Below are 27711 nucleotides of genomic sequence, written 5' to 3' on the forward strand. Positions count from 1 at the left end.
ATGAAAGAATTAAACCCGCTTGTAGGCTAGAAGCCCCGGATCAGAATTCTAGAGGGAGGCTGGCGGAGATTGGAAGTGAAAGACTCCAGAATCAAACACGTAATCATAATGGAAACTGTGAGGATGGGTCAGTTCTTTGGGGGAAAGAATGCAGTGAAAGATGGGAAGGGGCCAGGGTCTGATCCCAGGCGATGCCCATGGTGAGGCGCTGGGATGAAGGAGAGGGCTGTGGACCTCAGCAGATGGAAGGAGGACTGTTCCTGCAAGCAAGGGTGGAGGAGAACGGGCCCGGGAGATGTGGGCGTCAGGTATGACGAGCGCTGAGCGACAGGGTAAAGTGTGAGAGGGCAGGTTCCATGAGATGGTGGGGTCAGAAGTCACTTCAGAGGAGATTCTCAAGGAAACAAGTAGGGAGTCAACTAACCTGACACAAGTTCTGGAGTTGAAGGGACAAGGAGAAACAGGGTGACAGAAGAAGAAATGTCAAGCAAGGTTTCTTCCCAGGTGAGAGAGGAGTACAGGTTTGAAAGCAGAAGGAGAGGGAGAGCCCCAAGATGGAACAGCATGGGAAAGCCCTTAGAAGCGGGTACCAGATGGGTTCTGGAACAGCCACGAGAGGCTGAGCCACGAAGCCCCTCCCTTTTTCATCTAGGGCTGCTGGGAAGGGACAGGCCCTCCAGGGACGCTGAAGGGCTGCTACCACAGCCAGGATCTGACCTCCCGTGGAGAGCGAAAGCCATCTGTTCAGAGGAGCTGTGTGGGGTTGCTGTTACTAGCTGAGCTGCATCCCCCCACAATTTTTATGTTGAAACTCTAGCCTCCCAGTACCTCAGAATATGACCATATTTGGAGATACGGGCTTTAAAGAGGTAATTAAGTTATGGTGAAGCCATGGGGCAGGGGTCCGAATCCAAACGGACCGGTGTCCTTAAAAGAAGAGAAAATTTGGACACGCTGAGACACCGGGGTACATGCACAGAGAAAAGCCCACGTGAGGACACAGTGATAAAGCGCCCATCTGCAAGGCAAGGAGAGAGGCCTCAGAAGCAACCAAGTGTGCCAACACGCTGCACTTGGACTTCAGCCCCCAGAACCGTGAGACAATACCCTTCGGTTGTGCAAGCCCCCAGTCTGTGGTATTTTGTTGTGGCAGCCGTAGGGATGGACGCAGCTGTGGATGGGCTCTGGGGGCTGGGAAGGAGCGCGACCGGCCTGGAATGGTGGGCCAAGAACAAACAAGGGGGACGATGGCAGCACAGCATGAAATCACATGACCCCAAAGTCCCACTCTACGCCATCCTTGGCAGCCCCGGTAAACCTACATGGCTAGAAGTAGAGCCCGAACTAGTCTCTATCTTCTGGTGTCACCGTTAAATGGATCGAGGGCCAAAATTTTATGTTTGTTCTCTATACATTTGCATCTTCCGCTGTTTGCACTGGTTAGCATTTGAAGCTGGTTTGGTTCCTATTAGTAAAGACAGTTTTAAATGTTAATGAAGTTCTGTATCCTCTGCCATACATATTTTATACAAGCATCTGCTGAAATCCATTAACTGTGTTCAGGGCTTAGAAGAACATACTTCATGGGTCGGAAAGCAGAATCCCCTGATTCTAAAACCTGGTTTCTCACAGAGAGCTGGACTCAGTGCCTGTGGTGTCTAAACCACGATCTCATCGTCCTTTTCCCCATTGGGTTCTTTCCCCAACAAAACACCAGCCAGCAGGGCACCTCACATTGTTTCCAGGTCATGAAAAAGGAGATAGATTCCTAGGTGATTCGTCAGGCTCATAAAAACCAGATGTGGCCAAGGTAGAAACAGGACCCGAGCCTCCTGTTGCCTCTACTCCAGCTCACTCTCTGCTCCATCCCCAAATCCAGGCCCTCGAGACTCTTCTCTGTCCCCTTGCAGAAAGGCAGTGGGCACGGGCTCTGGAGCTGGGCTTGGGTTTAGTTACTGCCCTGTCACTCCCTGAGCTGTGTGACGTAAAGCATGTCACTTAGCCTTTCAGAGCTTTAGTTCCCTCACTCACAAAATGTGAAGGGGAGAAGGAAAATTTGTTGTAAAGCATTAAGCTACGTTGTAAAGAAGGTATCGTACAGAGAGCATGCTCTAATACCAGCCCCCCACCCCAGTCACCCCTCTTCCCCAGACAGATCCCCAGGGGACTTCTCTGTTCATTCCTTCACCTATTCATATATCACACTGTGTCAGCTGAGCTCTGTACCTACATGACATCGTTCATGCTGCTCCTGGAGCTCCTTCTCCCAGTGCAAGTCCTCAGTGGAGGTAACACTCTTGCTGGTCCAGATGCTTAAACTCTCAGCTCTCCTTGGGTTACTAACTAGTTTCCTCTACTCTGCAGTCACCCATCTTATTGTCTTATTATTAATGTCAGCCCTGTGTCTCTCATTCCCTTCTCCAACACCTTACACGTTTGCACCAGCCATTGCCAGAGAGGAATATCCTAGAAGGAAAATAAAATCCAACGATCTTTGCAAATCCCGTGGCAGCTACTGGCCACATGGTCAGGCTAGCAGCTAATATCCTCCCACTGCCTGCCCCTTGGTCCGTCCCTCTGAGGAGGAGCTCAGTCCTTTTGCCCAGAGGGTCAGCTCCAGGCAGCAACTCTTCCTGGCCTAGCTCTGCTCCCCAAACTTGGATGCCCTTGGGGTACTTTGCTCACTGCTGCTCTCAGAGTGCCTCTTTTTATCCCTCTCTCTCATTTTAGCTGGAGCCCAGGCCTCTCTCCTCAGCCCACCTATACGTCCCATTACCTGACCGTCCCCTCCCCTGGCATATAGTGCAAGCCCAACGTGCAAAAGCAGATCGAGGATCTTTTCCCCAAACCTGCTGCTTGCCCCTCCCAAGGCCCCCTCCCTACCATCTCCCGTCACTAACATCGGTCAATTCCACCCACTAAATACCTCCTTGGTCTGCCATTTTCCACATCCCCACTGTCACTATTCTAGTCCCAACTGTACCACCTCTTCGGCCCCTGGGCCCCTGTCCCCGCCCTAATACAGCCATCATTCCGAGGCCATCAGTTCACTGTTTAAACCTCTCCAATGCCAGCCACTGCCACTGAGGATTGAGTCCAACTCATCTTACAAGGGCCTTCGAGATCCGTCCCCAGCCCTCATCCCATCTTCTTTCTTACTCTTCCCTCTTGGGGAACTCAGTCACCCAGACCCTTGATGCTCAATGTCAGTGGTTTTCCAAATTGAGTGTGCATTATGAGCTCCTGGGAAATTTGCTAGAAATACAGTTCCTGGCTGTCTGGGGCATGCTGACACTGCTGGGCCCTGCCTCACCCTTTGGAGGGGGCTGTTCTATCCCCCACACCCAATGTCTTTCTGTTTCTGTAGCACCAGCCTTCTGCCTTCAGCTCTTCTGCCACCTCTGGTACCTTCTTCCAGCAGCCTGCAGCTCACGCCTCACTACTGCCTGGCTGGGCTCCATACCGCTTCGAGGTGGTCATATGTCAGCACTCACCAGAGGCATCATAACTGCAGAAACCCACGGCCAACACGCATACACCACAGCAAGCTTCCTGGGCACAGGAACAGGGCCCATTTCGTTCACCTTTTGTACCCCCAGTGCCTAGCACGGTACCTGGCACATGCTTGGAAAGCTATTAAAGGAATGAGCGGAGCCCCTGGGGATCTCTGTTAACCTGGGAGTGCCCCAGAACACTCCACCCCAGCCCTGTGACCCTGATCCTGGGAGATAAAGCCCTGGAGCTTGAGTCCCTGTGCGATTTCCCATGAGAAGGAGCTGCCTCCTTGCTCTGTCACCAACTACATCAAAGCTGTTGTCGGGTGCTGAGCCTTCTACTCTAAAGAGGAGACTGAGGCTGGAAGAGGTGAAGCAGCCCAGTGAAAACATCATGAATCAAAGCCTGACCCTGGAAGCCTGCTGGGAAACCGGGGGCAGGGCTGGGGAGGCCGGCCTCCTGTCTGAGCAACCCACGGATTGCTTCTGCCCCAGCCTGCCCAAGCCCTGACTGACTCCTTGCCTGGTGAGCCTTCCTTCTGCCCCGGCATGGGGGAGGAGGTCAGTGTCCACAGAAGTTTCCAGACTGCTCAGTCTGAAGGCACAGGAGGCCTCTCCCATGAACCAGCAGGGCAGAAGACCTGAGCAAGCACTTGGGAGATATTTACAGAGGCTGAGGGTGGGTCTCTCAGCGTCAAAAGGGTCTGAGACAATGGAAAGCAAAGGAAAATTAGGGAGGTAGCACCAACAGCTTCGGGTACACGGAGGTCCCTGGATGTCTGCTTCTCTGGGGACATTTCCCTTTTTCGGTAGTTAACTAAAAATAGACATCAAACCCTTTGCAATTCCCAAAATCAGCATTAACTTTCTACTGCAGGCTTCTGAAGGTGACTCAGGCTGGGTGAAGTATGGAGGGCGCACTCACACACAGGGCTGTGCCAGGGAAGGAGGGTGGCTGTGGGGACCCGAGGAGGGAAGGCTGAATCCCACTGCCCTGTGCTCGGGCAGACGCAGGGCCCTGGGACAACCCCCAACACTTCCCCATTGCTGGCACACACGGGGCCCCTTCCAGGATGTCCTTCTAGACAGACCTGTGGAGGATTATTGGTCATTTCCCCAGAATTAACACCCCCTCATAGGAAATGCTGTCATACAAGGAGATTCCAGAGGAACACTGCTCTTCTTTGTCATTGCAAACACTCATCCCCCAGCCCCCAGGACACAGGAGGCCAGGATGGTTGTGCAAGAGGCACCTGGCATGGCCAGGAAGGCAGCACCAGCGTCCTCCCTGGGGAGGACTCATCCTCCAACTTCATGGGATCACGGGACAGGGGAAGACTGGGGAAGGAGAGGAGGGGGAAGTCACAGGGTCCCATGCGTGGCAGGGTGGGGGGTGACGCTAGGCTTTATCCCTCCTCACGGAGCAACACTTGGGTAGAGAGACACTGGGAGTTGGTACCAGCTTTCAAAGGCATTTGTGGAGATACCCCAGTTTTTCTTCCAGGATCCCAGTGTCAAGCAAATCTTGATGCCAAATCTCAACCCGTCTAGCATTTCCTTCTAGCTCTTTGAATCCTATCGTGACTTAACATTCCCCATGACTTCAAGAGAATATTTAAAAGAAAGATGTGATCCTGGGGGAATCTTTCAGGAAACCTGGGCACTACTTCGGACATCCAAAGATGCTTTCAAGTTGACGTGACTTTTGGTTTTGGAGAGAGACACATACAGGAGGCCAAGGCAAAGGTATCTAAAAAGCATAATCTGCGATGGCCCATCACGGTCACTGAGGCCAAAGTGACCAATGTCAGGCCAGTGCCATGCACAGAGTACAAAGGGATGTTCTGTCTGCATCATCCCCAAATCCCAGAAGTGCAATAGAGGCAGGGACCCTTAAAGCCTGGGAACTCATGAATCTATTTGAAAAAGCAAATGATTATTATATCCCTACCTCAGGCTAGGCACTGACATTTCAGAAATGAACAGGCCCTGGTTCCTGCCCTCAAGTTATCAAAGTGCCCTATGCTCATTTATCTCTTTTCTAAAAGACCATCAGCTCTACAGACTGATAGGAGGAATCCCCAAGTCTGTTACCACCTGGCATTGCCACGTCTGTATTCTCTAAAACCAGCTCTGAAGCCCCATCAATGTTCCATGCCAATCCCCTCCAGCTGGAATACCCGAGACCTGGACGTTCCGTTTAAAGCCTCCTTCCCATCAGGATGTTTCTGTTATCAGGTAAAACAAGTGATACTTACTGTAGCTTCAACCCATCACATATCGGATGATATGAAGGGGAGTTAGCTGACCTCCCACCTGAACTGTATCACTCAAAAAAAAAAAAAAAAAGCACTTCATTGAATAGACTGATGTCAGAGCTGGAAAAGCCTGGGCTCAGTTGGAGATAGTCCCCATCTGACAGGCCCAGAAACAAATGGCTTTGACCAAGTCCACATGTTCAATCAGAGGCAGAACCAAGACTTTTGTCCCTTGCTTTCTAGCCTAGTGGCTTTTCTGGCTATGTCTTGTGCCCGAGCACTGCCCCAGAACCAGGCACAGTAAAGGGGCATCTGGAGGTCCAGCGAGGATGCTGCCATCTCCCCATGCCTACTCAACCCACGCAGAGTCTTAGATGCTTCTCCCCTGGGCCTGTGCACTTCTCTCTTGTTCTTTCTCCAAAGGTAGGGGACAACCACTCTGGACTGGAGGAGTGGATGAAGTGTTCTAGGAGTGCTAACAGTAAGTTCCCAATGAGGGGTGAAAAGTAGCATTAAAAGGAAATCAGGACAATTGACAAAAACTGAATATAGACCATGCACTAAATAGTAGTATGGGTTTAATGTTAAATGTCCTGATTTTAATAACTGCATTGTGGTTATGTTCTTAGGAGATACACGATGACATATCTGGAGATCAAGGGCATGATGTCTCTAATTTATCCCTAAATGGTGTATGTAGATCTAATCTATATGATGCATGGTGAATATATACGAATATATACATAGTGTATCTATATCTGTATGAATATCATGAATGGTGAATAAATTTATAGGAATACATACATAGAGAATGCTAGGGTGATAGAACAAAACGTAAGTAATTGGTGGATCTAAGTAATGGGTATACAAGAGTTCCTTCTACTATTACTGCAATTTTTCTATAAATCTGAAATTATATCAAAATAAAGTCATAAAAAAATTCCTCTTGGGAGGCTTGCAGCAAATACCCCGACAGGTCTGAGGATCCCAGCGAGCATGGTGGGGGTCGCCCTCCTCGTCCCTTCAGCTCCCATGGCAGCAGACCCCTGCCCCCTCATGGGTTGTGGGGAGTACTGCCCAGGCATGTGTGGACAGCACAAAGTATGCCTCTGAGACCAGCAGGGCACGGGGCTCTGCAGCAGGAACATGGGTCAGGGTTGGCCTCACAGTTCCCAGATCTTACCAGCTGTCAGACTCTAGGCAGGACACTTCAGTTCTCTAAGGCTCAGTTTTGCTGCTCTATAAAATGGGACCAATTACTCGCAGCTCAGCTGAGTGAGACCTGCCTGAAGTGACAGAGCCTGAGCACCTGACAGGACACCTGCTGCACGGGGGCTGGGCAGGTGCTAAGTGAGCACCTGGGTCGGTGGGGGGAGGGAGGGGTGCTCACAACATTCCTTCTGGCATCTGTGCAGTTCCTTTCTCCAGTGTTTCAGCAATGTTACCATTCCACTTCAACCACACCACATTCCTCTCTCCTTCCTAACCTGGCCCAGAGTTCCCCGCCTCCCAAATCACCGCAAAGTGCCACTCCTCGCTCCTGGACTTGTGACTTGGGGTCTGGCACGTTAGCTTGTACTTCTGTCCACTTCCTCCCATCCTGCCACCTGGGTTGGCCGATGGACTTGGCTTTCCCCTCACGGTCCTCAGCAGGACTCCTAGGGGCTCCCAGGCCACTGCGTGGACATGTGCCATCTACCCTCACACCTGACAGCTCGCACACAGGACTGAACAACACAGCTGAGGGTGCGGAGGTCGTGTGGGGAGGGATCTGGCTATGATTTGCTTGACAAGAAAAACACTTGGCCTTTCCTCGGTTACTGGCAGGAGAGATGGATTTCCTAGTTAGATTAGGTACTTCCCAGCCCTTGAAAAAAATGAACACACATATACAGCCAGAACACTCGGGGACAAGAGAATCTGGACTTTCTCATGGGGTCAGAGATGTCTGGGATGAAGGATGGCTATGGTAAGAGAAAAAGACAAGCTGCAGAGGTGTCCAGAATGCATGATGTATTTACATCTGCATATGTAAATCCTCAGAAAAAAACAATTGTGAATATAATTGAGGAGGTGAGTAGAACTGAGGGTAGATGAAAGAGGGCTTTCATGTTGTCCCTGGAACATTTCTATACTTCTTAGCATGTTTAAGGAAGAATGCATACATATGTAATTAATAAATACTACAAATTATCCCAAAAAGTGAGAATAGAATTGGAGGTGCAGGTCTAAAAGACACCTCCTTCATTTTCTATCTCCGAGCAGCTACCTTCTCAGGAGCCTTCAGGAAGGAAGCTCCATGGTGTTCTAGAAGCATCCAGAGAATTCGAAAGGTTTCTGAGCACAGGTATGTAAGCAGGTGGAGGGGCCACCAGAACCACCCTGCTGAAGCTCTCTGTGTCCAGGGGGTGATGGGTGGGGTGATGAGAGGCTGGGCGGATGGACCATTCAAAGTGGTCCTTACTGTACATGGAGACACACTCTTCCATTTCTTTGGGGTGGGGGGTGTAAGACGTCTGTCCTGTCTGTAACTGTGACCCAAAGGCTAGAGTAAAAGTCCCCTTCCACAGACAAGTGGGGTCTGCTGGAGTTAATCCACTCATGAATGTGTTTATTTGCTATGAGGGAGACAAGCCCTTTCCATCAGCCCTGCCCTTTCCCCTAAGCAGTACCACTGACTGAGCCCCACTCCGCACTCCTTTGCTTCCAGCTCTGTTTCTGGCATCTTGCTCCCTCCCTAAAGAGTGGAGACTGTGGGCTGGTACCAGAGATAGTCTCAGGACCTGGGCATGACGGGCCCCGAGGCAGCACCACACTTAACAGAGGCAGGAAAGGAGACTCCCTCTGCTTCTCCAGCCCAACAGTGCAGGCTCACCGTGCTTCAGGCCTGACCAACCTCACGCTGGAATGGGCCAGAAGCTTGAACAAATACTGAAGCCTGGATCCTACCCTCAGAGATTCTGATTTAACTGAGCTGGGGTGTCCCAGCAGCAGAGGTTTCAGAAGCTCCCCAGGTGAATGTAATATGCAGCAGGGTTGAGAGTTCCCATCCCAGAATTGGACGATGACAACTTGATTGGCCTTTCCCACAGCCTTCCCTCCTCCAGCACAAAGGCCCAGCTCTCGGGGCTGCTCACTGTCTCCAGCCTGTTTTCTCCTTCACCGCTCTCCCCTTGACCCCACACCTCACTTCCTCCAGGATCTGCCTGGAATGGATGTGCCCGAGCTGAGGACAGGAGGCTGATGACGACCCAGCTCAAACTCCACGCGCTCTAGCTTCTGCTCCCAGGAGAGGTGAAGGATGGCTCAGACCCCTATGTCACAAGCCCCGGGTGCTCTCCTAAGATCCCATTTTCTTGTAACAAATAGAGCACAGGCCCAATCCTCTTGGAAAAGAAAATCACCAACCCATTCTTACTAGGTTTTTCTTACAATTATTTACGCATTTCCAGCAACTTATTAAATGTCCATTCCTGATCATCTGAGCTCCCCACTTTGGTTAAATATCCATTAGACATTACAGTTCCAGTTTGGCTACCCCACATACTGAAGGCTGAGCATCCCCCTGACAGCTGGCTGGTATGTACACAAGGAACCCAAGCTCATCGTTAGGAAGGTAAATATGTAGTTCTGAAAAGAAGAGAATAAAACTAAGTCACAGAACTCTGCCTTGTTACAGAAAAAGAGACTCAGCCTTTTAATTAATCAGGTTCAGTCACTTTGCTCCATTAGTATGGGTAATTAAGAGCTTGTCTTTTTTTTTTTTAAACATAGAGTGTATGGGGGATGTTCAAGCCACTCCATACCCTCTGTTAAAACTGGGGTTTCAAAGCAGAGTTTTAATAAAATGAGACCAATAATTCATCAATAGGGGAAGCCAGGACCGCACTATGACTTTTGTGGTCTCTATGCACCTTTGCCTTCATGAACCCCTTCCTCCATTTTAAAAAAGAAGAAAAAAAATGATATATATGTATATACACATACATACATACACACATACAAATTATATTTTACAGCTGCACTAGTATAAAGATAAATATATTAACGTTATGAGTTAAAACATTTTTCTTTGACCTGAAAGTTTAGTTTTTCTTCTACTTCTATAAGAGATTAGATATTTTTGTGGGCCCTGTGTGCTGTGCCTGATAGCTCAGTGGGCCCTGGTCCTCCAGCTGAGACCCAGGAAGAGGGAGACTGTCCTGGAGAGTCACTGGAGAAGCTCCTTCCCTGAGTAGCTATTTATACTGCAGTAGCAACCCCATTCTAGGAGACTCCATAAGGCCCTTCTATGAGCAAGGCCCAGCGGCAGCCCTCAGGGCTGGAGGGCAGCGAGCCCCAGCCACATCACCAGACACGGGGCAGCAGGGCGCTGCTGAGTGCTCTGTGAGTGCGCGAGGCCAGGGTCACTTCGAAAGCAATGAGGTGGCCTTTCGGTGGGAGTCTGTCTCACGTGGGGAGGTGCTCCCAGAGCTGAGGCATGCTGGAAGGGACACGGCATTTCCAATGCACACTGGGGAGCCCAGTCTGGCTTGAGTCTAAGATAGGAGTGAGGAGCTGGAAAGAAGGGCCAGGCCGACGTCCGAATGTGCGTGTACAAGTGTGACGGGTGTGCCGGGATGGTGACGTGTGTGAGGCTCCCTTGTCTGGGACTGCAGCCAGGAGTGGTAAGATCTGAGCTTGGAAAGGTCTACCAGCAGGAAAGACTCACCTGGGAGGAATCGGGAGGAGACTGGGTGAGAAGTACAGAAGGCCTGAGTGTGGTGGCGAGTGGACGTGGACGTGTGGAGGCGGGGAGAGGTGGGCAGGGTCATGTGGCCGCTGGCCCGGGCACCGGGACTTCCCAGGGCTCTGATGCTGGCCCCCAGTGCTGGGCTTGCCTAGAGGAGCTGAACAAGTACTTACTCTCTGTTCCTAGCACGGGAGGAAGAGAGCTCTTGGGCCTCCGGGCTTTCATCTCTGGGGCCTTGGCATTCTCCTTGGTGGGAGCATCTGGAACAGAACAGGTAACCACAAACATCAGTGGGCTACTGCCCAGGGAAATGAGCCGAGGAGGCATCTCAATAAAAAATTCCCACCCCGACCAAAATTAGAGCCCCGCCACCCCGTCCCACTCCCCATTCCACTCTGGGGGCCCCCAGTGCCTGCTGGGCAGACGGCGCCTGCCACTGGGCACCTTCCTCCACAGAAGCACCAAAGAAGGAGCGTCCACTCCACTGCGCCTTATAAATCAGGTGGAGAGAGCACAGTCGCCCAGGCAAGATGGATAGACAGGCTGTCCTGGGAGCTAGTTAACACGTTCCCCTCTATGGCAGGCACGTGCTGCCAGGAATCCCATCACTGGCAGGGCTGGAGGAGAGTCGGTGCCCTCTGCTTACCTCTCTCCCATCTTTTTCCCTTCACTGGGCCTTCACCCACTCGGGCTAACCGCTCTGCATTTCCCAAAGCCTGCTCTGTGTAGAGCGGTCTCTCATACAGAAGAAGGAGAGGACAAGGCCCTTGCCCTTGGCTCATGGCCTGAAAGGGGCCTGCACCTTCTGATTTCTCAGACTGCCTTCTACACGTGGCCACTGACAGACCTCCAGACCAGACGAAGGCCTCGGAGCAGACAGCCGGCCTGCGTTTCCCGACCCCTGGATGGAGCCTTGGGCCCGTTATGGGAGCTTCTGCACCCCTCCTCAAAGTAAACCCCATGAAACCCTGCAGAGCCTTCTGGGTAGACCTGAAATGGGACATGGGTGGGTGTACAACTCTTCAAGCCTCTCCTTCACATTCCCTCATCCAAATTAATGCCAAGTGTGGACAAGCCCAGGGGAAACTCTCCCTTGTTGGGGCAGCAGAAAAACATCGTACTGGGCTGGGCATAAAAGGCCTTACTGAGCCCAGAGGAGACTGGGCTTCAGGAAGTATTGGGGAAACCACCCAGGAATTTGGATAAGAAGCAGCTGGTTAAACAGCTATCACTATGCTCCAGCATTTTCCCCAGGAGCATTTTCCCTACAAGGAGCCCTCTTCAGGGATGTGCTGGGAGGGAGCCTCCCCCTCTGAGCCCCTTCCTGCCATTCCCTTTCCTGCTCCTGACGAGAGGAAGCTCCGAGGGAGGAAGGAGGGGGTGGGACTTTCCAGCCAAAGCTTGAGCCACATTCCTGTGGCTTGGCTGGGGAGGAAGAGACATCTTGCTGTCCTGACTCCTAGACGGGGCAGTCCTAGCTGCTAATACATGCCCTCTCCCAGGCCAGCTCCTGGGGCTTTGCGGGGTGGACACAGGTTGCACAGAACTAGGGCCTGGGGATGAACCCTTTCCCAGCACATGGACTTCTGATGCTCCCATCTGGATGCACTGCTCCTTCTATATGGCATATGCCTCTCTTTCCTGCTTCAGATGGTGGATCTGCCCATGTAAATCCCCCGACAAAGAGTCAGGCTTCCTTCCCCACCTAAAGCCTGCCCACTCTCAGTTATATAGCTGGGTCATCCAGGGCAGAGGCCTGGTGCAGGCACTGTCCAGGCTCACCGGCAGCTCCAAGGCACACAGGCCTTCAGGGCCGTGGAGACAATCTCCTACGGAAGTCAGCCGAAAGCTGTACACATGTCACTACAGGAATGATGAAGGGTAGGCCTTAAGAAGAGCTTCCTAGCAGTGTATGACAGGGAACGGTCCTGAGGAAACAGCTGGAAGAAGTCCTTTTAAGCAGCACTTGATAACCTGGCCCCCTTCCCTGCCTCCATTCCTCACTGTTATCCTTCTGCCACTGTCTGTTAGAGCAAAAGGAACCCCAGACGGTGAGTCAGGGGTCCCTGCCTTCCTTAGCTGACACTGCCTGTGGCCGGTCTCCTCAGCGGGCCGGCCATACACCGGGTTCCATGTGCATATGGATGGAGGAGCAGAAAGTCCCATGGGGAGGGGATGGGGATGACTTCACTTCCTCACACTGGGTATTTACCCCAGGCCTAATGGTCATTCTCAGCTACAGAAAAATCCTCAGTACATGTTTGTCAACCTCTGTGGTTCTCAACATGGGCTGCCCATTAGCAGCACATGTATCTAGGTCTCTCACTCCCCAGATCCTGGTTTAATTGGTCTAGTTAGGGGCCTGGGTGTCAATAGGATCCAGAAGCTCCACAGATGATTTTAATATGTCACTCCCCATCTCTCTCCTCAGGCTGTGTGTGTACATGTGTGTATATGTGCCTGCGTGTCTAGAGGTGGGGGTGGGGCCCAGGGAGGTCTCGGGGACTAGTCTAAGAGACAGGAATGCCGACCAGTGCTTCCCTTGATGTCTGGGGATCAGGGTGCCATACACCAGGGCATGAGTCTGTGGTTCCCTTGTTTAAGGCCCTCCCTTCAAGACCTGACAGGCACCAATGACAATTTACAGAAAGCTGCACCCCAAAATGTGTTTGTTTTCCCCCTTTTTAAGGAAGAGGAGGAGAGAGCCAAGTGTGCATAGAGACTTCTGTGCTCCTCGGCTTGGATACTCTCTTTGCCTGTCTTTCTTCTGGTGAGTTCTGGGACACAGAGACTGGGACCCCTTCTCTCCTCGCAGGGTTGTGTCGGCCTTCGCTTCCAAGCACCCTTAGGATACAGACCCCAGAGAGGAGGGTTCTAGCTTTGGCTTTGTCATCAGCAATCTTGGGATCACCAGCAAATCATTTCAACCCCTCTGGGTCTCTATTTCCACATATGCACAAAGGAAATAACACTTAATTCCTCTACAGCACAGTGTTAAAAAACTCAAAGGAGAGAGTGGTGCTCGGAAAAGGAGAAAAATGATCATTTACCTACGAATTCACCCCTCCTGTTTACCACGTTTCCTCACCTTCCTCCGAATCTGCTTTAAAATTCTCCACCTTCAAAACGCCCTGCCTGACCAGCCCCTACCCGCACGCTGCGTGTTGCCCGCCTCCGCATCTGTCCTCAGCTTCTGAGTGCTGGCTTGACACTGACGTGTGAGTAAACTACTGTCATGTGTTCTGAGCTTTGTTCTTAGAAGTTCTGTGCACTTTATCTTTCCATCTGACCATGAGGAAAGGGACTCGAGTTTCCCTTTCAAGCCAGGCACACCCCTAGACTTGGAGCACCCCCACCAGGGGTGAGACTCGCTCCCTCTTCCCTCGGCAGTCCTCCTGCCCCATGGGGGCTGGGCACACACCACAAGCCACTAGCCCTCCGTGAGAACGGCAGCGAGGAGTGGGCTGGAAGGACCATGTGCTTAATCAGAACCAGCTTTGTGCTTGCATGGATGCCCAGGGGACAAAAATAATAGTAATACAAGTCTAAGCGCAGCTTGTATTTTCTATTTTAATCAGTTGGTGATGAAACCGAACTCCATTTCTAGATCTGGACCCCAGGGCTGGAGTCCATTGCTGGCCTGGTTGTGCCCCCAAAGACGGATGGGGGAGGAAGATGGCAGCAGGGAGAGGTGGGGGGTCTCTACATGGAGTGGAAAACGTGTCCTTATATGGGCAACGGCTCACCCCTTCCACTCCTGGGCTAGCTCGGACCCAGCCTCCAGGGCAGCAGTTTTGTTTCTGTCTTCCCCAAGAGGTTGGTTCCCTGAGATATAAGCCTAAGGCAGGGGGAATGAGGTGTCAGGAGGCTTCTAGAAGGGGGTCCAAGCTTCCAGGAGCTCCACGAGGGGGCAGGGCAGAGGGGCTGGCCTCTTTCTCTGCCTGAGGGCAAGCAGCAAGCTGGCATCATCAGAAGAGAGGGCGCTCCAGGCAGGAGACAAGCTTCTTTCTGGCTCTGCCGTCTGGGGCCTGTGAGTCCTTGGGCAAGTTTCCTTCACCAGGAAACCAGGAATCATACCCCAACAGAGTGAATGAGATGGGCTACTTAGTTGGTGCCTGGCATGATGCTACGTGCTTTATCTGCTTGCTTCGGGTTGAACCATACCTTTGCCAGTATTCAAGTGTCTTTGGCCTAGCAGAACGGCAATTTTATTTAGTTCCATCTAATGCGTGTTAGCTGCCTGTGATGACCGGAAGGACAAACGTGAAAGTGGGAGCAGACTTGTTACTAAGGCAGGACCTTGGCCAACGAAAGAAGGGTGCGTCGAAATCCCCTCGGTCCCAGGCAGGGCTGCCCGCTGGCCATGGCCGCAGGAGGCGTGGTAGCGAGGCGCCAAGGCTGCGCTTAGATGCCCAGCCAGCTAGTTTATTAGCCACGTGGACTTCAGCAGGCCACTCAGACCCTACGCGCCCCGATTCAGGCTGGTCCATTATCACGCTGCAAACCCCCTTGTGACAGTTACGAATCAGCCTCGGGTTGCCAAACCCAGTGGCCAGTGCTCAGGCTCACCTTATTCTCCTCGGCAGCCGCATCTGACACACTGATCCCATCATTCCTTTCTTATTGAAGTGGCCACCGTTTGGCTTCGGGGACACCCCTCTCCGGGATTTCTTCCTGTCCCACTGTGGCCATTCTTTCTCGGTCTCCTCTGCAGACCTCTGTCCTGCCCTCCTTCTCCTCCTGCCGCCTCCATCCACGTCCACCCTAGGGACCTCGCTCAATCCCAGGACATTCAGTGGCCTCTTATGTGGATGGCTCCCCATACCCTGGCTCCACCCCTGACCTCCTAACTCAACTCCAGGTTCATCCAAAGGCCTGCCTATGTGACATGCCCACCTGGATGTCTGATGGACATCTTAAACTTCACAGGTGCAAAATTCTGGTTTGTCCCCCACCCCCTTACATGCCCATCCAGAAAGTAGGACCACTGTTGATTTGTGCTTCCCCATGAAAACCAAGTCACCTCTGACTTCCCTTTCTCTCTCTCCATTTCCAACTCATGAGCAAATCCTATCAGTTCTACCTTGAGAATAGGTTCGGAATCTGATCACTTCCCACCTCTTGCATGGAGTCCAAGCTGACATCAACTCCTGCCTGGGCCATCACAGCAACCACCCAGCTGGTCTCCCTACTCTCCCTCTTACCCATCCTGGGTCTGGTCACTGTGGTCACCTGAGTGATCCTTCCCAATGTCCAGAGTTGGCCCACCACACTTAGAGTAAAGTCTGGTCTCCCTGTCACAGCCTACAGCCTTGCAGATCTGACTGCTGGTCCTCCACACCTCACTTCCCACCTCTTGGCCCCTGGCTTACGGCTCAGCTCCCCTGGCCTTCCTACGGCTGGGAATGCGTCAGGCACAGTCTCCACTCAGAGCTTCGCTCTTACCCTTCCCTCTTCCTTCTTCCTTCCAGACTCCTTCTCGCTTCCTTCAGGCCTCTGTTCCATCATTACTTTTTCAAAGAGGCCTCCCAACCACCCTCTCCAACGGTAACGTTCCCTTCCCCACATCCTGCTTTGCTTCCTTCGTAGCACCTGCTGCTGCCTGAGATTCTATGATAGATCTGTTCATCTGTATTACCGTCTCCCCCTCACTAGAATGTAAAGTCCCTGAAAATAGGAATTTCCTTTTTGTTCACTGCTTTTAACCTAGCCCCTAAGCAGTGCCTGGCACCGGGATGAATGATGGCAGGGATGTGCCCACTGGAACGTCACCTCCTACCACGCATATGCACGACGACTCTCCCCGGTCACAAAGCCCTTAATCTCAACGGTAGCTCAGGCCAGATGCCCTCAGCCAGGGTAGCTGGGGAAGGGCAGCCTAAGCTGCCCTGTCTTGGGATTTTGGCTTGCAAAGAGTTTTGTTTCCCCACCTCTCACCTGAGTCTGAATAAGAGGGAATGGGTCACTCAGGCCAGGTTCTGCGTGTGGGGCTCAGGACTGGGGATGGGGGGACAACCAGGTGAGCAGCCCCTCCTGTCGGCCAAGGGCAGGACTGCAAGGAAGTACGGGGGGATTTCCCAGCAGGAGGGCTGTTACTAAGGGAGACCTGGATGTCTCAGAGAGAGGACACTGACATGTTATTCACTAGACAGAGAGGCCATGCCAGGTCATGGAAATGGTAGGTTTCAGAACCAGGTGCGCCCAGGTGTGAATCCTGCCAAGGTGACTCATGTTCTAACTCCCTGCACATGGTGGCTCCAAGGGCATGGGCTTTGGGATCAGAGACACCCAGAGACTCTCCTGTGAACTGTCTGTGTGACCCGGGAAGGCTGTTGACCCTCTCCGAGCCTCGGTTTTCCCACTGAGAGATACCATGCCTGACTGTTGTATAAACTCAAAATGCACAAGGGTCTCTGGGCACAGCAGATCTGGAAGGTCAGCTCTTGTCCCCCTGGGTGAGTTTTCTGGCAAGTCCTTATCCACTCCAGGCTTCAGGTGCTTTTTGGGGTATAAGTTGACACTTGCCTCCTGCTGCACTTGGAAGGAGCAGGGGTGTGACCAGAATTCAGAAAGTGCAAAAAAAGCACCGTTTTTCTCAGGGCAAAGACCCACGCAGCATGATTAAAATAGTCAGATGTGCTGAATTATAAAGTCTACCTCCCTTTGTCTTTACTATCAGTGGGAAAAACAGGAGTACAGCTAATACTTCGGCCAACGAGCCAATGTCATTTTTATGAGGCCCTGAAATGTATCATTGTATACAGATGTATAGTCTTAATGGTGTTTGGCACAGGCTGTGTGAGTGATAGCTCATGACTGCAGGGGGCAGGGCCGGCGTGACGTTGGCATGAGCTACAGTCCCCACCTCTAGTTGAGAGGGACCTTGGCAGGGATGCAGTCCTATCCAGAGACTGAGTAGGCAGCTGGAGTTGGAGAGAGACAGGGAGACCCCACAGCGTGAACGAACTTGCAAATTCAGTTACTTCTTAGGGCAAGCAGTTCTTCCATGTACTTTAATTTCTGACTTCTTTTGAGAATTTGGTTTAAAACTATGGGCTCTCTCTTCAGAAAAATGCTCTAATCCACAAATGCACAAAATTCTGCATATCATTTCAAAGGGTGCATGGACCGCCCCCACCCCCGGGGTCTTTAACTTAGGTACTATGGCCTTGGGGAGCAGGGAGAACTGGGAGGATCAGGGGATGCAAGAAGGACAGGACACCAGTTTGGCTGAGGGGAGCCCAGGAGGGGAAAAGGTGCTGCGAGGTGGCAGGAGAACAGTTAGGGAAACTGCAGTCCTTTGTCTAGAGGTGGCTTGTGATGGAGAAATAAAACTGGATCATGGCAAGAAGGCCACCCACACACAGGACACTAATATATCTCCAAGTCTAGCAACAGGGAAAAGAGTGGGTGTGAAGGGGGCTGCCCTTTTTCTCTTTGAAAAACAAAAACCAATTAACTGAGAGTCAGTCCTGTTATCTCAGCTGGTCTCCCTCCAATCCCTTTGCTAGCTCTTCTCCTAAGACCCAGCTCCTCGTCCACAGCCCTAGGCCAAACTAGAGATAAATAATGGTGATCAAGATTAGCGAGAGTACAAGGGAATCTGGTAGAAGGAGACCACCGTAGGGGCAAGAAAAGTCCCATAAGTTGCAGAATGAATTCCCCAAACCCTAAAAAAAAAAAAAAAAAAATCCCCAAATGTATTCTATAGGGAAAAAGAAGATTTTATTTTGAAAACAAAGTTTGGTTTTAAAAATAAGACATTTGCTGTTTCTCAAAAAGGTGCTGACATTTTGCCGATAAGGAGAATGAATTACTATCCTGCCTTCAGCTAGCCGTGTAAATAGGACCCGAAGAGTCCAGGGATTCCAAAAGCAGATACTCTCATTAGCAGGCTGGGCTTCCTTCTAGCTTGGTTGGATCCAGCACAGGTCCTCAGTGCGGGCTGTTAGAAATAGGCTTTTGGAGTCAAGTTCGCAAAAACACTTTTTTTTTTTTTTTTTTTTTAACTGCAGCACCTGTCTAGAAAGAAGCAGGAATCTGACCTGGGTGGGTGGCAGGCAGGTCACACCGGGGAGGACTTGATAGCAGCAGGCTCTACCTAAAGCCTCAAAACAACGTTTCGAGCCCCGCTCTGAACAGACCATACACTGACATCAAATCTGCTCCTGAGACTCAGAGCCCTCGTGACAAACGCATTCACAGGACTCCAGGGAGACACACACAGTTCTCCTACCATTTTGGCTCTACCACTGGCTACTGACAATTGAATTTGTTTTGCTACTGTATTTTCTTTTTAAACGTCTCTTTTCAAGGCTCTTTTTTTCTTAAAAAATAAACTCTGTTTTTCTTTTCTCCCATTCCTAATATATCACAGATCTCGGTTTTTATGACCAGGAAATCAGATTCTAAAGCCGAGAACGGGCACATAGGTTCCACATCTTGGGGAATGGCAGTGAAATGGGACAGGACTTCATGACCCAAGTGATTATATTCAGGAGTCAGAAGAACAACAAAGTTGGCCTTTGAGTTGCCTTATTTGGACACTAGTTTTCCATGTGTCACTCAGAGTTACTAACCAGGCATTTCAAGGGCAAGAAATTACTTCCCCCACACTACCTTTTTAGACAGTTCCAGGCAAGTAACGAAATAATAAGAAAGCTCTCTGGATGGGAAGGCCCAAGATGGACTTCTGGCCCTGGCTTGGCCCTTGGTGGACCGGGGAACCCGGAGCAGGACGCTTTCCCTCTCCACGGCCTTGGTCTCCTACCATTTAAAATGAGGGTGGTAGCCTCCATCATCCCAAGGCTGGTTCTACTTCTGAGGCTCTAATGCTCAACTTCAGACGGAGGAGAGAAAGAAGAGTCGTGAACACAGCCTGGCTTCAGCCTTCCCTCACTCGGAAACTGCACTCAGATCTGGTAGCCCTCGGCCCCCACGTGTCTCCTTCTCTCCCTCTGCTGTATCATGGTGACTTTTTCTTCTTACAGAGGCAGGCCTGTCCCCTCTAGCTGAAGACGCAGCCCCAACTCACCTCCTGGAGGAAGTGCCCCACACGGACCTCCCGCTACTCCGTCCTCACCACAGGGCAGACGTGCAAGCACTGAGTGGCCGCTTGTAAAATACTATGTAGTCATTTTCCTGTGGGTGTGTCTTTTCTCCTCCTGCCCCGTGCCTGGCTTCCCTGCTCAGCAAGGAGGTTCTGTGTGTGCGGATCAGGCCTGGGGACAGGGGAGACAACCAAGGCGAGCAGCCCCTCCTGTCGGCCAAGGGCAGGGCTGCAAGGTCACATGGGGCCATCAAGTTGAGCTCCCATTTTCTTTTCTGTCTCCTTGTTTGCCACCGATGGCTTGACCCCACAAAGCGAATGCCTTGGGGAGGGATGGCAGTCTGGGAGGCTGGCAAGGGAAAGGCTGAGGAGTGGGACTCTGTGTGTGCCAGGGAGGGGTGGGCATGACCTACCGTCCACGGTGACTTGGCAGGAGCACTCAGCCTGGCCGGCGCGATTCTTGGCTATGCACTTGTATAAGCCTCTGTCCTCGGGCAGTGCCTTCTCGATGGAGACAGAGCACAGTGAGCCTAGGAAGGAAGAGGGAGAACGGGTGAGGGGAGCAGGTACAAGCCCAAGACCTGCCCTGGCACCTGGAACATGGCGGGGGGGGGCTAGACTCACGGGCAGCCTCTGGAAGCCCAGAAGTTGGGGGTCCTGTAGGAACCAACCCTCTCTCCCTACCAAAGTCAGGGTACTTTTTGCTGATAACCCAGGTCCAATATAACTGATCCCTAAATATATTCCATCCTGGTACCCTCTTCCTACCTCCCAGTGAGCTCTCTTAGGGAGTCATAATGGAAAGGTGCAGAAGAAGAGAGTGGAATAGTCTCTCCCTTTGGAGAGCATCCCATACAATGGAAGGAGCAGACGGACCGTGAGCCTCAGCACTGCGATGTCACCAAGAGAGATGAGGAGTAGCCAGCTCCAAGTTTACAGCCCTGGGTTAGGAACAGTGGCCCCCAGCTTATAGCAATTATTCGGGCATGCATCTTAGAAAAGGGAGTTCTGAACAAAGAGGTGGGTGAGGGAGGGCAGGAGTCCCTGTCCAGCAGGGGCACTGACCTGCGGGAAGGTTCGCTGGGAGGAGAGGGTACATTTAGCCTGGGATCCTGGGGCTGGCTTCTCAGGAATGAGCTGAGAAGGAAGGCCAACAAGGGGCACTGGGCTCAGAGAGGGGCACTTTGGGGCTGCCTCTCTTCAGGACAGGGTCTTTTGGCTGCCTCAGAGAGGGGTGGCGATGGCTCTCTTTCCCCATGGATCTCTCCACCCCCAGCACACGTCTGGCCTGCTTGGGGGAAGGAGGAGTCAGGCTGGGCATGCACAGGAATCAGGGGTCTGCTCCCTGCCCACCCAAGCTCTCTCATCCTGGGTCTGGCTACTTCTCTGGGGTATCCCCTTGGGGGATTTCCCTCGGGGTGTGGGAGAGGCCAGCTGAGGGTTGGGAGTGCTGGGCCAGGCAGGCGGGCAGTGGCACCCTAGTTCCTGCCTTCAGACACAAGAACAAGCCAACAGCATGGCGCCTTGCCCAAAGCTGCCCCCGTTGTCAGGGTAGCAGTCATCACACAAGGAAGAGGACAGAGCCAGGGCCACGTGCATCCTGCTGCTTGGAGCCACTGGCTTCGGTCACCGCACTCCCCCCACCTCCTACTCCCCCGGCCGGTGGCTCGGCACAAGCCCTTGGCCTTGGGTGGGCAGAGCTGTGTGCACCCCACGCGTGTGTGGGGGGCAGCGTGGCCAGAAGGGAGGCCAACAGGCACTGATCTCAAAAAGTACCCTCACCCCCATTAGGCAGATGCACAGACTTGACCAACAGATAGAAGGATGTTCAGAGAACCTCGCTGAGGGTGGAAGGGAAAGCAGAGGCGTACTAGTTCCCTCTGCTTCTTGGCACCTGGGTAATGTCCTAAACAGGGAAACCTTCGTCCTACCAACCACCTCCCTCCCACTTACGCAGAGCCTATTTCTCAGGAAAGGCCTCACTACATTCTCCCACAGAGAGGGCATCGAGTTGGGATCTCTGCTCACTGTCCCTCGGAGACAGACTTTGCAGGCATTGAACCCCCAGAAAGGACTCAGGCTGGACTTTTAGGAAATCCATCATGACAGTGAGACTGTGAGGCACAGGAATCTGGGATTGAGGGGAACTGTCCTCCCTAGAGAGAACCTTCTACTCATCTGGGAGGGCAGGAGGATGCTAAGATGACCTCTGGCCCCCGAATTTGAGGCTTAGAGGAAACGCACCCCTCCGTGCCACTTCCCTTCAGTCTGAGGCTAAGGCTCTGTGAGCAGACACCCCACTCCCAGTGAACCTTCTGCTCGAATCCCTGATTGTCCTTCAGTTTCAGCCCCACCCCCACCCCCCCACTGCCTTCAGCCGTAAGCCCAAATGGCACCAACTGCAGAGACCGTGGTGAGCCCACCAGGAGAAGTGGGGGCATTTAGACCACAGCCCTCAGCCCCTCAGCAGGGAACGCAGCAGAACAGGCAGCTTTTCCCCCTGCCCAAAGCCGGGACCCCTGGCCACGTGCGTGGGCTGGGGGAGGGCCCCCAGGCAGGCTAGCCCAGATTGAAGAATCTGGTATTTCCTGTGGGACAGCTTATTCCTGACCTCCAGAAGAAAAACCGTTTCCCAGACTTTTTTTTTTTGAGAAGCCTCAGCCTGGTGGGGAATTTTGAGAGAGAGGTGAGGGGGATGGGAGCAGTCACCACAGAATCAAAGATCCAATAAGTGGCTCGGCTAGAACTGTCCCTGGGAGAGCCCCTCAGGGCCATGGGGTCTGAAGATCCCCCATCCTGCTCTAAGTGTGTGGGAAGACGGGAGGATGGGGGGGCAGGGTGGGGGTGGGGTGGTCCAAAGCCCTGGACGCTGTGCTGTGAGGATGCCCTCAGTGAGCAGTGTCTCCCCAACCTGGTCCTCTAGGATGTCTTGGACAGTACAACTCAGCTCCAGGTCACTTCCTCAGGGATGGTGCCTTCCCTGTCACCCATAAGCATCCCCAGCCATGGATGGACCTCCTCTGTGCCCTGAGTTTCCCTTTATCCGAGTATGTCTCCCATGGCCATTGCTGAAATACATGCCTGTCTCCTCCACTAGTTCTCAGAGGGCAGTGACTGTGTCTATTATGAATGTTTTTCCTGAGCCTGGAATGCAGTCACAGTGAAAAAAAAAAAAAATCTGCCATTCTGAGAACAACAAAGCACATTTCTGTAGCAGGTGATCTGTGAGGATCTATGCAAGAGAAAGCCATGAACATTTAGTCACATATAACCTACCATTGAAAAAGACCATATAGATTTTCTTTTTAGAGAGAGAGAGAGAATGAGAGAGCATAAGCTAGGGGGAGGAGGGCGCCTGGGTGGCTCAGATGGTTAAGCGTCTGCCTTCGGCTCAGGTCATGATCTCAGGGTCCTGGGATCGAGTCCCGCATCGGGCTCCCTGCTCCTTGGGAGCCTGCTTCTCGCTCTGCCTCTCTCCTCTCTCTCATGAATAAATAAATAAAATCTTTAAAAAAAAAAAAAAAGCTAGGGGGAGGAGCAGAGGGAGAGGGAGAAGCAGACTCCCCACTGAGCAGGGAGCCTGATGCAGGGCTCGATCCCAGGACCCTGAGATCATGACCTGAGCAGAAGGCTTAACCGACTGAGCCACCCAGAAGCCCTGACCATAGAGTTTCTAAAAGGAAAAAATTCCTACCTCGGAGTTCTTCAAGCCGATTATGCATGCACAGTACTGCCTTGCACACAGTAGGGGATGCATAAATCCTAGTGTTTTGTAGAACGAACTTACACAGGTTTTTAAAAAGCCTTTGCAAGATCCCACACTAAAGGTCATTAAAAATGAATCATCAGTTGACAACAGCAACAAAAATGAATTCTCATTATTAGACGGAGAGATGTTTGCCAGGGAGAGAAGCCTAGTCTGGGGACAGGAAGTAGGGCATAAAGATGAAGCTGCTTGTCAGGAGCAGCACAGAGCTCCCCTCGGCTCATTGGCCATCCCTCTCACTCCTCAGTCAAGGCCAAGGCCAAGGCCTGAGAAGCTAGGCTGCAGGGCCCAGAAGGGCCTGAGGCAGTCCCCCTGCAGGCCCGGAGCGCAGGCCCCGCTGCTGTAAGTGGACACCATCTACTCTGCAGCTCTGGGAATGCAGAAAGGGGAAGGGTACCTCCAACATGTCTCTCCCAGAATTAGCAGTCAACTCCAGCCGAGTCCTGTCACACCTCTTCTGCTCTTCTTGGTGCTAAATGGGGTGAACATGACCATATTTTGGGGGAGCCTGAAAGCTATGAGCCCTATCCAAGCTACAGGGTTCCGAGAAGCCTCCTGAACCTGTAAACACAGCGTCCACTAGCAGTAGGTATGTGGATGTACATGCCAATTGGTGGGGGAGAAGAGCACGGGAGTCTCTCACGGCCAAAGGCTGGTGACAACAGTCGGCAAGGAGACTGAAAGAAGTAAAGTTTGATCTTAGACGAGCTAACAGCACAGGGCTCAGTGCCAGGGAGTTGGGGACAGGGAAGGTGCTGAGGGTGGTGTGAGGGATGGGGAGACCCTCTTAGCCACCCCCTCCACCTTCCTCTCCAGACCACCTCAAACCACCAGCTGATTTCCACTGATGCCAGTAGAAGCGTGACCCCAGTCACCAGCACGCAGTGGTCTTCCGCTCCTTCCTCTTCTCTCCTGCCCCTGCTCCCAAGCCAGGCAACAGGTTCTCTTAATCCTGTGCTTGCTTCTTGAACTGGTTGTTTCCTGTCTGTGCCATGGCTACCTTCTTAGTCCAGTCCCCCTTTCTCCCCAACCTCTTCAGTAAGGCTCCTTACTTGTCTTTGGCCACGGGGTCAATCAAAACCCCTAAACCCCTAGCTATGTGTGCACTGCTCCTCATTCCAAACTTTTGCATGGCTCCCTAGTGCCTTCAGAATCGTGCTCCCTAGTGTGACCTAGGATGCCATGGGCCATGCCTTCCCCACCAGCCCTCCCATGCTGTGAGCAGGCCTGCCTTTGCTGCTGCTGGAGCCCCTGCCTGGGAAGCCCTACGTCCCCCGCCTTGCCTGCCAGGAGCCCTGGCCCACCTTATTCAGCACCAGCCTTTCCTGCGGCCCCAGCACTCAGCTCCCTCTTCTCCTACGCCTACCAGCTCAACTTCGGCACTTGGCTGGAATCATTTTATTACTGTGAGTGTATGTCCCCTCTTTCCAGATCTGTGGAGAGCACATCTACTCACACCTCTCAGCATGCCCGGCTCCCTGCAGGGGGGCCTGCTGAAGTGGTCACTGATAAGGCTTTCAGATAGGCTTTCTCCCTGGGGCCCGTGTCTAAGCCAGGCTCTTGAAGACTTGGAGGGTGAGGCTCTAGAGAAGGGATGGTCAGAAAACAGGGCTGGTATTTTAAGACAAGGTACTCTCCCTACTGTGGCAAGGCAGACCGGCCCATGCAGTGAAAATACCAGAAACTTGGCAAGCCCAGAGGGCACCACCAGTCTTCCAGCCTCTTGACAACTACTGACAATGTTGAGGAGTTTAACAGCCCTGAGTATCTTACCCTGCTGGACAATGCTGCTGGTGAGTGGATCCTGAAAGGTCTCTCAGCTGTGCTGACATCTAACAAGAAGGAACTAAGAGGTAATATAGCTTAGTGGTCTGGGCATCAGAACTCAACTGCCTACATGCAAAGCCCAGCTCTGTGACTCCCTAGCTGTGCAGCCTTGGGCAAGATACTGCACTTGTCTGAGAGACAGGCAGGATGAAATGAGTGTAAGAGGTCTAGGACAGGGTGTCTGGTACATGGTGTTTAATTCATGCAAGCTATTCTTAGTTTTCAAAGGAGAATTACAAATATTTAGAGTATTTTTTAGAAGCTGAATTTGGGGCTGTCTCTTCATCCCCTTCCCACCCCGCTCCTAGTCCTTCCCTATCCTCTCCTTGTGCTGGCCTTCTTTTAATCATTTCTTCTTCCTCTGGTTTGGACTTAAACCGTCCCTTTGAGGTGGTTTCTGTGAGAGACGATACTGGGATAGCCCTTGAACGCTCAGTGACAGCAGATACCACGTACTCAAGGCACTGTGGACATGAGCGGCCGTGCCTAATGACTCCGGCGTGTGTTTGAGACCAGGGCTGAGGTCTGCTCACGGTGCTCGGCTGAGGGGATTGTTTATAAGCAGCTACTGGTGGCTCCAGGCACTCTCAGGCCCCACACAGGTCTCACAGCAGCTGCGTGGCTCTGGGCACTGCCCTCAGCTGTCGAACATCTGTTTCCCTGAGGTGGGTGTAGCCATGGGCCTCACACTGTGCATATGCCCCAGGGACAGGCGGCTGCCCACCCTTCATCCTTCCTGGAGAGATCACCACAGGGTAACCTGGGAAATGCTCCCAGTCAAGGTCTCAGACCAGTCCTACCAAAGGCTTTCCAACTGGGAGGGGCCCACAGGGGTGACAGGGAAGGTGCACCACGCACTCCCCCGGACATCTCATCCCACCCTAGTAAACCCCCACGCTCACCTGTGTGTGGACCACAGGGAGGCTGAGCAAGCAGAGGCTGGGGGGTAGATGACATGCCTTCCGAGGACCCTACCAACCTGGTGATATCCACACGAGAAAGTTCTCCTATCGACACAGTAGCAGGAAATAAAACATTTTCTCTCTCTTGGTAAATTTTCCCTTAATCTTTTAGCGCTTAGATTCAAAATGCTCAGCTGTTCCCGATTTGCTGTCTGAGCTGCAGAATGAAGAGAGAAACTTCATCGTGGGCTGAGAGGGATACTGCTTTCTTCAAATGCTTCCTTCGGGTCTCAGGAAGAAGGAAGGAAGCCTGATGAAGGAGGGGAGAGGGGTGTGCAGTCAGCAGACAGAAAGGGGAACAGCACGGTGTGCGGTGTTTCTGACATCTCAGCGGATCCCGATTGCACAGGACCTGTCCACTTGGGCCTCCTCTTTGCTGCCACCCTCCACCCGTTAAGGGTAAAATGCCACTTCCTGGGGGAACTTTGTACCCTGCCCTGTCCAGAGCCACTGGTACCAGCCCTTAGCTCAGGCTAGGCTCTGTTCCAGCACTGGCCACCAGAGTGGGGTGTGGGAGATCTGCTGGACTGGGAGCTCCCGTCCAGGCTTGAGATGCTTGGCTAAAACACTTCGAACCAAATTGAGAGTCCAGGGGAAATGCCCCTCTCACCCCCATCCCTTCTTTCGGTATAAGCTGGCCCATCTCAGAACTCCAGATCCCAAAAGGCCCCAGATGTCAGGATTTAGTGCCCCCCCCCTTCTCCCCACAACCCAAGAATGTGAAATACCAGCAAACAAAGTCTCATCCAAATTAGGAAGCGAGTGGCTCTGTCCGCCCAGGAGTGTGTGCCGTAGGGGCTGTTTGGGGTTTTGGCTTTCCCCCACCGATCCTTTCAAACCCACAGTGTTATCAAGACTTAAGTTGTTCTTGACCCCAAATCACAGTCCCGTGCCGTCCCGTCACTGTACACCCTTCTCCAAACCTAAAATGCTGCTGCGAATGCAGCCCTCAGCTCCGAACCCCGGGTGGGCTCCAGCCCCCGGGCCCCCTCGCGCCTGCAAACGGAGCCCTCTCCATGTCCGAGCCGTGGGGCTCTAGCTCAGGCCCAGGGCCGCTCTGAGGAGCCAAGGCTGGGGCTGCCATGAAGCATCCCTGCCAGACAGATGCCGAGGCTGGGCGTGTGCCACAGGACCAGACGCCCACCTCTCACCGCCCCGTGATGGAGCGTGTACCCGAGGGACTGGAGCAGGACACCGCTCCTGGGAGGGCTGTGAGCGCCAGTCCACGAGCCTACAGTGGCCTTGGTACAGAGCCCCCTTCTTCCCGGCCCTTGCCCTTGTTACCTTCTTGGGAGAGGATGATGAACTTGGTGGTCTTGAGTGTCTTTCCATTCAGCGTCCAGGTGATGGTGGCTGGGGGGTCAGAGGACACCTGACACTGGAGTAGCAGCTTCTCGCCCTCTGTCACACGGACATCTTGTAGCTTCTCCTTGAAGGTTGGGGCTGTCCCTTGGTTCTCTGACCTGTTCTCATTATCTGTGGCTCCTGCATGCCCCCTCTTACAGTTCACATCATTCTTAACCTCCTTCTTGAGTTCTTTCCCAGCTGGTTTTGGGGTCTCAGCAGGCTTGGCGTTACCCATGGGTTTTGGGGTCTCAGCAGGCTTGGCGTTGCCCATGGGTT

General features: G+C 52.6%; 1 protein-coding gene across 1 annotated transcript in view; it reads right to left on the minus strand.

The window, feature by feature from the left end:
* The window catches only part of MYLK (myosin light chain kinase), a 202885-nt gene that overhangs the window by 53345 nt on the left and 121829 nt on the right, over positions 1–27711 (minus strand). Inside the window, 3 exon segments of the mRNA XM_044919769.1 lie at positions 10658–10744; positions 19947–20063; positions 27373–27711. The exon segment at positions 27373–27711 is cut by the window's right edge and continues 9 nt beyond it. Coding sequence (XP_044775704.1) covers positions 10658–10744; positions 19947–20063; positions 27373–27711 — 543 coding nt within the window.

Source organism: Neomonachus schauinslandi, chromosome 1 (genome assembly GCF_002201575.2).
Source record: "Neomonachus schauinslandi chromosome 1, ASM220157v2, whole genome shotgun sequence".
NCBI classification, from domain to species: domain Eukaryota; kingdom Metazoa; phylum Chordata; class Mammalia; order Carnivora; family Phocidae; genus Neomonachus; species Neomonachus schauinslandi.